This window comes from Trichosurus vulpecula, chromosome 8 (assembly GCF_011100635.1).
Source record: "Trichosurus vulpecula isolate mTriVul1 chromosome 8, mTriVul1.pri, whole genome shotgun sequence".
Classification (NCBI taxonomy): domain Eukaryota; kingdom Metazoa; phylum Chordata; class Mammalia; order Diprotodontia; family Phalangeridae; genus Trichosurus; species Trichosurus vulpecula.
In genome coordinates this window covers 64056828-64069335 of record NC_050580.1, presented here as the reverse complement: position 1 = coordinate 64069335, position 12508 = coordinate 64056828, and the positions used below count along the sequence as shown (strand labels likewise).

At 40.3% G+C, this 12508-nt stretch overlaps 1 protein-coding gene across 2 annotated transcripts in view; it reads left to right on the top strand.

Annotated features, from left to right (window-relative positions):
* RASGEF1A (RasGEF domain family member 1A) overlaps nt 1–9589 on the top strand; it is an 87664-nt gene extending 78075 nt beyond the window's left edge. For both annotated transcript variants that reach the window (XM_036736024.1, XM_036736023.1), the window contains exons 8-13: nt 1360–1462; nt 1767–1846; nt 3112–3303; nt 6033–6156; nt 6517–6589; nt 7515–9589. In XM_036736024.1, the coding sequence (XP_036591919.1) occupies nt 1360–1462; nt 1767–1846; nt 3112–3303; nt 6033–6156; nt 6517–6589; nt 7515–7539 (597 nt within the window). In that variant the 3' untranslated portion in view covers nt 7540–9589. The remainder of the gene's footprint in view (nt 1–1359; nt 1463–1766; nt 1847–3111; nt 3304–6032; nt 6157–6516; nt 6590–7514) is intronic.
* Nucleotides 9590–12508: the final 2919 nt, after the last annotated feature.

The window sequence follows — 12508 nt, the reverse complement described above, 5'->3', positions numbered from 1 at the left end:
TTTCGCCTCAGACACTTGACACACTTACTAGCTGTGTGACCTTGGGTAAGTCACTTAACCCCAATTGCCCTGCCTTCCCTCCTCCAAAAAAAAAGTTAAAAAAAAAGGAAAGGAAAGGAAAGTGGCTGCCACACAGTGAGCACTATATAAGGCTAGTTGTTATTATCAGTTATTTCCTTTTGCTTCCCCCCCCTTTTTTAAGAATTTAGGGACCTGATTCTATAGAATTTGGGGCACTTTATGGCATGCCATGTAGCACTACTTTGAGTGGTATGTGAATTTTATGTCTCCAACTTGACTATGAATTTGTTAAAGGAGGGGACTGTGTTTTTATACTTCTCATCTCTCCCATGGGCTTAGTCCAATTGTGGTCACACAGTGGATGCTGCGTGAGAGTGTGTCAGTCAGAAATCACATCACTGGAAAGGAACAGGACAAAATAGACCTGAATCAGCACTCGAGGGCTAATGTGTTTATCCTGCACAGCCCCTAAGATAGTTTGGTGCCAAAAAGATGAAGGTGGGCACATGCAGCCGGGATGGAGTAGCTCCTAGGTCCAGGATGCTAAGAACTCCTCCTAGAAATTAACCTTTGGGCATGGGGGGGGGGGGTTGGGGTGAGGGGGAAGTTGCTGAGACTTTCCTGCTGCCAGATGGATCACTTTACAGCTGCATGGGGAGGGCTGCCTGGGGAACACCCCACCCCTGGAAAAATAAATTCAAACTGACCCTCCCTGCTTCCTCTCTGGCCTTGAGATTGCTCCTTCGAGAATACTGTTTGGACCATGATTTTTGAGGGCTGAGCTATTTCTGTTAAAATGATCCCTTCTTCCTCACTTTGGAGAAATGACTTTTGGGGAAATCTCCATGCTTATTCACCTCTGGGACTGTGAATACATGCTTAGATATTAACATCACAGTGTCTAGGTTTGGTTATATTTTTTTTAAAAAATCTAGTATAGGTCCATTTGTCTTAAAATGAGATATTTGAATGTGAAAAATGTCATATGCTCAAAAAAATACCCTTTTATAGACCACAGTCAGGTTTTCTATAAAGGCACTATTTGACAAAGGAGAAAGTGGGAGGAATTTGGGGTGGGGAAGGGAAGGGTGAGTAGGCCATGTGGCCTATACTTGGACCAATACTATAAATATATTGTAAAGATATATCCATAAGACAAGTGAACTTCATATCCTTCAGACTCCTCTAATCAGTCTCCATAGAGGCATCTCAGGGAGAGAAAATAGAGATTAATTACAATATTCCTTCCTAGTGTCACAGAGCTGAAGTTGTAGCAGCTGTAGTTTGAATGTATTGGCCTCCTGAAAGACTTAACTGGAAGCTATTTCTTTCCTTCAGGTGGTAAAAAAGAAGCAAAGGACAAGAATGGTGGAATTCTTCATTGATGTGGCAAGAGAATGTTTCAACATTGGGAATTTTAACTCCATGATGGCCATTATCTGTGAGTACATGGCCCTCCTACCATACCCTGCCACCTTCTGGCAACACTTAAAACCTCTCAACCTTTCATTTCAGTTCTAAGACTAGGGCTTTCAGGGAGGCCAGGTTGTATTAACTGATCATTGAGCTAAGCTGAAACCTCTTCATTCTTCCAGTTCTGTGGGGATTTTTTTTTCTTTGTCATTCCCTCTCTCCCACCTGAACCCTCTGAATTGAAACAATAATCCCTTCACAGATTATAGTGGTATTTTCATTGGAAAACTGTCTCTTGAGCTGATTCCTTGGTGCTTTTCTCCCTCTTGCAGCTGGTATGAACCTGAGTCCAGTGGCACGACTAAAGAAAACATGGTCCAAAGTCAAGACTGCTAAATTTGATGTGCTGGAGGTATGTTCTGGGTTACTTGGCATGGTGCTTAAGAAAGACCTAATAGTAAAGTTGTAGTGCCCTAGAATATGATGAAGCCTGAGCCAGGCATCAAGAAAGCAAGCTACCATGGTCTCCCTACCCGAAGGTCTCGAAGGGTCTCTCCATACATGCTGACTTTGACATTTTAGTAACCTAGCCTAGAAGAAGCATCCATAGGCATCTTCTGTGTTTTTAGGACAAAAGGAAGAAGAATACACAGGCAGCTTAAAATTCTCTCATCTCCTTCCTTCTACCCCCAGGCCTCTTCTTCTAAATAGATAATGCTGGAAATTCCACCATTACTACTTCATTTCTTTTGATCATTCTTAATGTGCAAATGACATTGGAGGGTGACACTTTAAGATGACATCAGTATTGACAACCTACTGTAAAGGAAGAATTTGAGAGCCAGTGTTGATGACAGGCTGATAGGAGAGCTCATGAGAGTATTATGTTGTCCCTAGGGACCAGGGGTAGAAACTAAATAAGATAGATGATGAAGTGGGGAGTCTATTTCTGAAGGTTTTTATCTGCTTCATCACTGACTAGGCCAGCTTTGTATCTGTGTCTCCCTAGCAACTATTTTGACTTCATACCAGGAAATCCCCATCAATCCCCATCCTCTGTATACTCAGTGGTTCTCTCTCTCTCTCTCTCTCTCTCTCTCTCTCTCTCTCTCTCTCTCTCTCTCTCTCTCTCTCTCTCTCCCTCTCTCTCATCTCTCTCTCTGTCTCTGTGTCTCCCTCCCTCCCCTGCCCACTCTCTCTGTCTCTGTGTCTCAGACCCTCCCTCCCTCCCCTGCCCTCTCTCTCTGTCTCTCTGTCTGTCTCTGTCTCTGTGTCTCTCTGTGTCTCTCTCTTTCTCTCTCTCTCTCTCTCTCTCTCTCTCTCTCTCTCTCTCTCTCTCTCTGTCTCTCTCTCTCTCTTTTTCCATTTCCTCTCTTAGGGTGGCTTTTCTTACTTCCTTTATTATGGAGCCAGATCCTATGATTCACAATGAAAGACTACCCTCTAGTGGCAGTATCTGAGATCAGGCCAAGGTTAGGTTTTTGGTTTTGGCTTTGGTTTTTTCTTCAAGAAAAAGATTAGAATGTCTTTCCATAAGTCAGTCCTGACTGGTTACTGAAAGGGGGGATAAAGTGTTCAGCCATGAAAAGACCTAGAGGAGGGAAAACCTTGAGGTATAGGACTTGAAAACCTTGAGAGAAGGATATTTGGCTCATGTCCCATCCTTCCCACTTGCAGCACCACATGGACCCGTCCAGCAACTTCTGTAACTATCGAACTGCCCTGCAGGGAGCTGCCCAGAGGTCTCAGACTGCCAACAGTAGCAGGGAGAAGATAGTCATCCCAGTTTTCAACCTCTTCATCAAGGACATCTACTTCCTGCACAAAATACACACTAACCGTCTGCCAAATGGCCAAATAAACTTCAAGGTGAGCCCAGAGAGTTTTCAGTAAGAAATATACATGGTGTATATAATAGGCGGAGGAGGGTGGAATGGAGTTGGAAGATATCTTAGAGGTGATTTAGAACAACCCTTACTCAACACATTGATCACTTCTACAATACCCCTAATAAGACTGAAAGTAGCTATCATAATGCTGGACAGTGAACACTGTAGTCAGTTAGGAAACAATCAAGTCCCAGGATGGGGGCCACTGACCTGACCCTAAGTGTAAACCTAACATTTCAAGAAGGAAGAGGTCACTGTGGGCTGGAAAAGCCTTTGATATGAGGTAAGATGAGCTAGGTGCTAAAGGAGCAATATTTGACAAAGAGAAAAGGGGAGGAATGGGTTGCAGAGGGAAGGGTGAGTAGGTAGATTCTGTGACCAAAGGTGGGAAAGAAATGAAGGAATGTCCATGTGACATAGTAGATATACAACTGTTTAAAGTCAGAAGACCTGGACACGAATTCACTGCTATTCATGATCTGCATCTCTTAAAACTCTCATCTTATTAGGTCAGTTTTGTCATTTGACAAGTGAGAAAGTTCGAAGGAATGTTCTCTAGGGTCCTTTTAGGATCAGAGGATGATAGATTTAGGGCTAGAAGGGCCCTTAGAAACCAACAAGTCCAACCCCCTCAAATTGAGACTTACATTAAAGAACTTGCCCAGGGTCACACAGCTAGCAAGGATCTAAGGCAAGACTTGAACTCAGATCATTCCAGACTCCACTGTACTACCGAGCTTCTAAGTCTTTTAGGCAAAATAATGATGATAACAATAATGATAGCTCACATTTATATAGCAATCTAAGGTATGCGAAATGTGTTACAAACATTATCTCATTTGATGCTTATAAGCAGCCTATGAGGGAGATACTATAATTATTCCCATTTTACAAATGAGAAAACTGAGGCTCAGAGAGGTTAAGTGACTTGTCCAGTCACACAGTTAGTACATGTCACATGCGGATTTGAAACCAGTTTGTTTTTTTTTTTAATCTAGTCCCCAGTCCATGATTCCGTGGCTCTGTTACAATTAGTTGGTGCATGGCGCTAGAAGGAGACAGAAATAAAAAGCAGAGGGAGATGAGATAGGTAGGGGTGGTGCCAGAAAGAAGCTGGGGCAGCTAGGTGGCGCTGCAGTGCATAGATCACTTTGCATGGCATCAGGAAGACTGATCTTTCTGGGCTCTGAGCTGGCTTCAGACACTTTACTAGCTGGGTGACTCTGGGCAAGTCACTTAACCCTGTTTGCCTCAGTTTCTTCATCTGCAAAATAAACCAGAGAAAGAAATACCAAACTACTATAATATTTTTTCCAAGAAAACCCCAAATGGGGCCAAGGAAAGGCTGACATGAGTGAAATGACTGAACAACAACATCGACGCCACAATGCGGGGCAGCTAGGTTGCACAGTGGCTTACTGGCCCTGGAGTCAGGAGGACCTAAATTCAAATCCGGCCTCAGACACTTACTAGCTATTTGACCCTGGACAAGTCATTTAACCTCAAATGCCTCCAATAATAATAATAATGTGCATGATATTTTAAAGGAGTCAGAGAAATATATGACTGAGTCCTTATCCTAAAAGAATTTGACACAGATAAAAAGTGAAAGAGAAAGTATAGGTAAGAGACTTGGCCTGAGGATGTGTGACCTAAGGATCTAAATAAATCCATTTGAGGTCACAATAGCAACAATATGGACTTGAGTAGTCAGGGAAGGTTTTGTGGAGTAGGTTAGACTCAAGTTGGGTCCTGAAGGATGGACGAGATTTGGATATGTGGAGAAGAGAGGAAAGCAATTCTCAGTGAAAGAAACAGGTCGCGAGGTGGGAATGTGTACAGAGAGGAGGTAAGGGGAGTTTAGTTTGGAGTCAGATGTAGAGGTACATTTTGAATGCCAAGCTAGTATTGAGAGACACAGAGAGAAATGAGATGAGGTGTTTCTTAAAATTACTGACTGGAAGGGATGTTAAGAGTCTAGTCTACCACCACCATCATACACACACACACACAGAGAGAGAGAGAGAGAGAGAGAGAGAGAGAGAGAGAGAGAGAGAGAGGAGTTTCATAGCTGAAGAAATGGTGGTTATGCTTTTCCCAAAGACGTGATTCAGGACGAAACTTAATTTCAATAGTCTGTTTCCTTGCTATCACAGGATAGGACAAGGATTAGAGCTGTAGTAACCCTAAAACCCCAGAATCAGAAAATTGTTATTTCCTGGCTAAGGTGTCCCCTACAAAGAGAAGGAAGCTGTCAGCCATTGGCAGATAATTCTGCCTCCCAGTGCTCAGTTTTTTAACTTAACCGTTTATGTCCATGTAAACACCAGTGTCTTCTAAGAACAAGCCCAAACTCCCCACGCTATCAAGTAGACCAATCTAGACACAAAATAGTATGGAAAGAGATACACACACCCACAAAAGGAAAAGGCAATCAAATGTGCACAAGTTTATACTTTCATATTGATTATTTCACCCAATCCTAACAACAGACACTCCATGTGATATAGAGGCAATCGTCCCTATTTGATTGATAAAGAAAGACTCAGATGTTAAATAACTTTAAATAGACCAAATTAGTAGCAGTGCTCTAAACAGAAGCCAGGTCCCTGGAATCCTATTTGGGAATACTTTGCTCCACACTTCATCATTTAATATTTTTGGTGCTTAATAAATGTTTATTGATTGACTGACTCTTGCTTTTTGCAGAAATTTTGGGAGATTTCCAGACAAATTCATGACTTTATGACATGGAAACAAGTGGAATGTCCTTTTGAGAAAGATAAGAAGATCCAGAGTTACTTACTCACAGCACCTATTTACAGCGAAGAAGGTAAAATCTTTCATCTGTCTCAGCTCCTACCTTTAAAGGAAGGGTGGTTATATGTCAGTGCCACGTCAATAGCCTGAGGTGGAACGGCTCTCCCCAGATTATTGTCCTATGTGTGATGTAGCCTACTGAAATAATTCCCACCTTGTGAAACAACTCCCATTTTCCCAACCCAGTTGTAAAGCAATTTAATTTAAGCTCTTGGTCCTGAAATCTCCTCATACCTTTTACTCTCTCCCCCCTGCCACAAAGGACGATGAGGGGAGGGATTCATGGCCTTGTTTGAATTGATGCTGGAGAGAAAAGTATGAGCTTGGTGAAAAATATGCGAGCACCCAGTTCTAATGAGTGTTCCTTTTTCAGCTCTCTTTGTAGCATCCTTTGAAAGTGAAGGTCCAGAAAATCATATGGAAAAAGACAGCTGGAAGACACTCAGGTATGCAAAATTTACTTAAGAAAATGACTCAAAAGTATGAGATGGCAACCAAGAACACTACTGCACTCTTGGGCTGCATTGAGAGGATCATGTTCACCAGGAGTATTGTGTCCAGTTTTGGGTGTCCCATTTTAGAAAGGACACTGAGAAGCTTTAGGGTCCAACAGAGGTCAACCAGAATAGCAAAGGGATATATGAGGTTTGGTTGAAAGAAATGAAGATGTTTAGCCTTGAGAAAAGATTCTAGCAGGGACTCAGGAAAGACATCTTTGTGTGTCTCTGAAGGGCTATCACTTGGAAGAGGGGATACATTTGTGCTGCCGGGTCCCAGATGTCAGAAGTAGGAGCAACGGATAGAAGTGTCAAAGAGGCAAATTTAGGCTTCAAAGAAAATGGAAAAAATTAGCAAAAATAGAATCTTTTAAAACCTTTAATAGGTGCAGCCATTCGTATGTAAAACTTCCTACTAATTGGAGCCATTCCACATCATTGGAGGTATTCAAGCAAAGGCTAAATGGACACTTACATTAAGTCTGATGTCAAGGGGATTCTTTTTCAAATATGAGTTGGACCAGAGGACCTCTTAGGTCATTTGCACCTCTGAGATTCTAGAAAGACAATAAACACCCTGTGGTTAGCCCTATGGTCTATCTACCTAAGGATTCTGACCAAGGCACCTAGAAATGGTTTATAGGAGATCAGTATTGTCCTCCCCGATTGTATCAGAGGTCAGAGATATAATCTAAATATCCCAACTTTCTCCTTTAATATGTAATCTGTTATAGATCTACCACTTTTCTTAGACATGACCTTATTTCTGGTATTGTGCCCTTTTATTTACATCTCACATTTAATTTGCAAATAATGGAAAATGAGTGCTCTTACCACCTGCCTAATATATTTTTTCCTTTTTCTCCAAATTTAGGACAACTCTCCTTAACAGAGCCTGAAATTTCAGGGTGCAGCATATAGAAGTGGAGGGGAAAAAAGCACATGAATGAACCAAGTTTTTATCCTGAATGATAAAAGGGGTTGAGATGAGCAAGACCTCACTGGTTGGGGTCTGTTTTGTATATACCTTTTGTGGAAAAAAGGATAAATATTTCGTGCATCAACCTTAAGGCACCTAAAAAATGAAGGTTTTTGTTTATTTTAAATATCAGGGCAGGGCCCTGTTAGGGGACATGGGGGGATTATCATGGGAGAGAGTATCCATGGTAATGTCTTAATCTAATAAAATGTAGATTTTTATTTTCCATGTTTGATTACTTCCATCTTAAGAAAAATAAAATTTAAAAACCCAACCAAATACAACCTGAACACTGCACAGGTTCAGTGCCCTATCAGACAGTCTCTACAGCAGTGTCTCTCTAAAGTCGGTAGTGCCTTATAAGGTACTGAAATTGTCTAGTGTACCTATTCCTTTCAAGCTGGAAGTAAGCAAATTCAAACCAGGAGGGATGGAGACCCAGAAAGCAGCTACATCTTTGTAAATATGTGGGGAGATATTATGGCAGGCACATGGACTAGAGCATACCTACCTAAAACAGCAAAAGGGCAGCACTCCATTTTTCTGACCTTGTTAGAAAAAAGGAATAACTGCTAAAGCTATGAGGAGTTTTATGACTGAATGCTTCTGGAGATGATTATTTGAGTTTGGGCTGTTGGTAGTTTACATTTTCATTTTCCTTTATCAGGGATTTATTGGGAGGGGGGAAACAAGCTTGTATGTAATCTACAAACTATACACTTAGATACAGAATTTTCCCTAATGGTATGTCTGGTAAATTGTTTCTAGGAGCCTTTCAGAGAAAAGAGGGGGAAAAAGCGTAAATCTAAAATAAGGCAAGGGAGGTAGATGCGAAACAGATGTCAGTTTTTAAGATCATAGCAAGAAAGAAAATAGTACCAGAGTACTGTGGCATTTCAGGCCATCCTTTGAACCCCAGTGAGTGCAAAGTGAAAATTAGGCTCTTCTGTCAGCCAATGATACTAGATCATTACTCCCTCCTTCCAACTGTTCTCGGATAGATGTTTAATTGGGACACTGAAAAATTAAACACTAGTAAAACCACTGACAAATGTTTCCATTCATATGAAAAACTGCCCATTATTAGAAAATGTTTTCTATATCCCCAATTAGAGCAGTAAATTATGTCCCCCATATCCACTTCAAAGGAGTACACCTTGGCTCTTATCAATCATGAGGAAGTATCAACTTCACTCCATTATATAGCTGGATGATCTCCTATAAACCCATGCTTCAAATACATCTTCTTTCCTCATAGATTTTGTTTCTAGGCATTCATTTTTTCCCAGAGAATAAAACTGGAAAAGCTAGGTAGATGTATTTTGTTTGTTTCCCGTTCCCATAGCACCGAAAGAGGAACAAATGTTGAATAGATGCCTTGAAATCAGATGCTCAGATGGTAGGAGGTGGTAGGAGGGGCTAGCTTAGCAAGACTAGCCTGGAGAGGGGAGAGGGAAGGTGACTGTTTTTGTGATCTGCTGCTATATTCCTGTGCTAAAGAACAGAATTCTCAGCCCTGTGGTAGAGTAAGAATATTTATACTGTATTATTACAGTGTTTTGCACTTTTCAGAGACATTCTAGATCGTACATATTGTCAAACACTATAAAAGGAATTGTATATCAGCTTTGTTTATGTATTTGAAATAAAGAAAGGGATGCTTAAAATTTAAGAAAATATATATATATATTTGAAATGCATTTTTAGACCACTTTCTGTACAAGTATTAAAAAGCTTTCACATAAATGTGCACTTCCCTGGTCGATCAGTTCTAGTGTATACTTGAAATAGACTTGGTGTCTCCATTTGTTACTTTCTTTTCCCAGTTCGATCCATTCATTCCTTACTTACATAAGGTGTTTTGCTATTCTAAGATGAATTACAGAGTATAAAGCTGTACCATAAAAGCAGGATATTCTGTGTGTGACTGGGTGTGCTTGCATCAATAAAAAAAAAAAACAAGTTGTTTCAACCATGCTGACCTTGGCCTCTCCTTATATATCTATAGTGTCCTTTCAATGAATGAATGATCTGGGGAATTGTTTATTAAATACCCTTTAAAGAAGACAACCTAGAATCATCACTGCAGCCTCGAAAGAAGAAATAAAACATATGGATGCCTGATGCACTCCCTGCTCCATTATGGGTCTTAAGCTTTAGTCCAGAAGAAACTAAAATATTAATAGTACCTTACTTTTGCATATGTAGTCTTTACACTTTTCAAAGTATGTCCACATCCATCCTATCAGTTTATCCTCAGAACAGCCATCTGAGGCTTTTTAATCTCCATTTTTATCTCCATTTGGCAGATGTTGTAACCAAAGCTCAGAGAGGTGAGTTACCCAAAGTCACTTAAAGCAAAGAGCCTCATTCCTTTACAACCTCTCCAAAAGCTTCTCATTTTGGGGTTCGGTTTTTACTGAATCTGAGCTTGCGGGTGACAAATTTGTCTGCTTCTTCAGACATACACTTAAGCTTCTAGACCAAGAGCAATGGACAGTGACCAAAAGAAATCATTAATTCCCCCTACCCTTGGTAATCTAAAACAAATGTTGGTCTTTTCAAAGCTACTTTAAAAAACAGGCTAAGAAAACAAAAATAAAAACAAAAGCTAGTTATCTCCACAAGCTTCTGGGCTAGCTTCACAAAAAGTACATTCTCTATCTTCTCAGCTCTTCTTCCTTCTTGTCCTAACCCTCAAAACTACCCAAGTTGCAGCCAAATGCAGCAAGCTCCCCATTGTTCAAGAACACAAGCAATTGGACGTGGCCATCTTGCATTCTTTTTGTCCTTGAGAAGGACTAAACAGCTGCTGGTGTCGGTGTATACCAGTCCTTACAAAAATAGGGATTTATTAGCATTCACTTTGACTGGTTAAGGGAAGTAGAATGTTCAAAAGCTATAAATCAGAGCCGTGGAAGGATTCCTTTGTTCTCAAATGAATCAATAACCCAGGCACTGCTGATAAATAGCAAATGGAGGTGGAATATCCATAAATTCACAATGAATATGATTACATTTCATCTTCTAAGCAAGCTCTCACTTCTGTCTTTGAAAAATTAACTAACCACTATTTTGCATGGATAGCAAGATCAACAAAACTGTCATCTAGCCCTCCTCCACCAAACGCCAGGCATCTCATAAAACTAAGTCCCAGGGACTCAAGTATGATACAATCATAGAATGTCAGATCTAGATGGAAGCATAGAAACCATCTAGTAGGAATTCAGCCCTCTCATTTTACAACTGATAAAAGTGAGGCCCAGAGAGATGATGGAATTTGCCCAAGTAATAGCAAAGCTGAAACTCAAGACCCAAACCTAATGATCTTTCCATTAAAACAAGCTCCTGATATCACATACTCATACCTCAGCATATCAGAATACTTATTCTCACAGTAAAAGGCTGTTTGCCACATTCATTTGGCCCCCAAATCAAACAAACAAATAAACAAACAAAAACCCTTCAGCTGTATAGATAGGACACCAATGTCATTCATAGGACTGCTAATACAAGACACAGTGAAACAGATCTAGCTTATGATGTTGTCTGTGTCTGAAACATTACAGATGCCTTAGCAATTTCCCTTTGCTAAAATTATTTGGGAAATCAGTGAATTAATTCTTAAATTTTAGTCTTGCACTTTGAAATGTGGTCTGGAGCTGACAGATGGTTTATAAGTCTTTATGAATCATGGCCAAACATAACTAAAAAGATTGTGAATACATTCAGCATCACAAATTCACCCTACATATACTTGTGTGCTCCCCATCATGCTGCACTGTAACTGATTTAGATATGCTATTCATATAGTGATTTACTAATGGTAGCAACATGCCCTTGGAGATGTTCCTGTAGTGCCCCAGATACGTGGCTAATCCTGCCATTCTCAATGTCCCACTGGAAACCAAAATCAAATATCTGTAACCCATCTACCAAGGGTTGTATTGTAGCTGATGACCATGGCATAGTGCACAGAAACTATCCATCCCATGTGAGTTTGAAGCTAAGACCTATTATTTTAAAATAAATAGCTTACACTTTTTGCAGAAGGTGGGGGGGTCTCAAAAGTCTTATCCCAATTTTAAGATCTAGCAGCTAACTAAGGGGATAAGATTTTTGGGATGCTCTAAGGCTGACCTCACAATCCTGTAAGGCAGGAAGGACAAGAACTATCCCAATTTTCCAGATAAACTGAAACTCAATTTCCTTAGCCAACTGAACACTATAATAATTAAAATATAGTTAATCTTTAATTAACCTCATATAGATTAATTTTAAGCTTATTTCCCTATCACCCACTCCTCTGAATCACTAAATTTCTAGAGGGCTCAAGGTGATAGAACAGTCCTTTTACTCCTTCTTATTGCCATTATCATCATAATCTTCATACCATCCACACATTCCCTCTTTTCCAAAAACTTTAAAATTTATTGGGGATTTTTTGAGGGGTGAATGTTTTGGATTTTATGTTGAAAGTCAATGAGAAACTAAAATTCATTTTACAGTAACTTACTTTTGTGGTGTTAATGTGATTAAAGTTCTTCCCCACCCATTTAATAGGCCTCAGGTGGAGCTAGTTAAGGGAAGCTTGATTAGGGGAGGCTTGTTTGTAGGCAGGCCCAGACCCTTTTGCTGATTAGGTGTGAAGCCCTCAGGCCCTAAAAGGGTGTGTGTGTATGTATGTATATTTATATACACACACACACACACACACACACACATACACACACATACATACACATATACGTGTATATATATATATATATATATATACACACACACACACCCTGAGGGTAGCAATTAAGCTCAGAGAGAACTGGAAGAGCTAAGAGAGAGACAAGAGACACAGAGACAGGGAGAGAGAGAGAGAGAGAACTGCAAGGGCT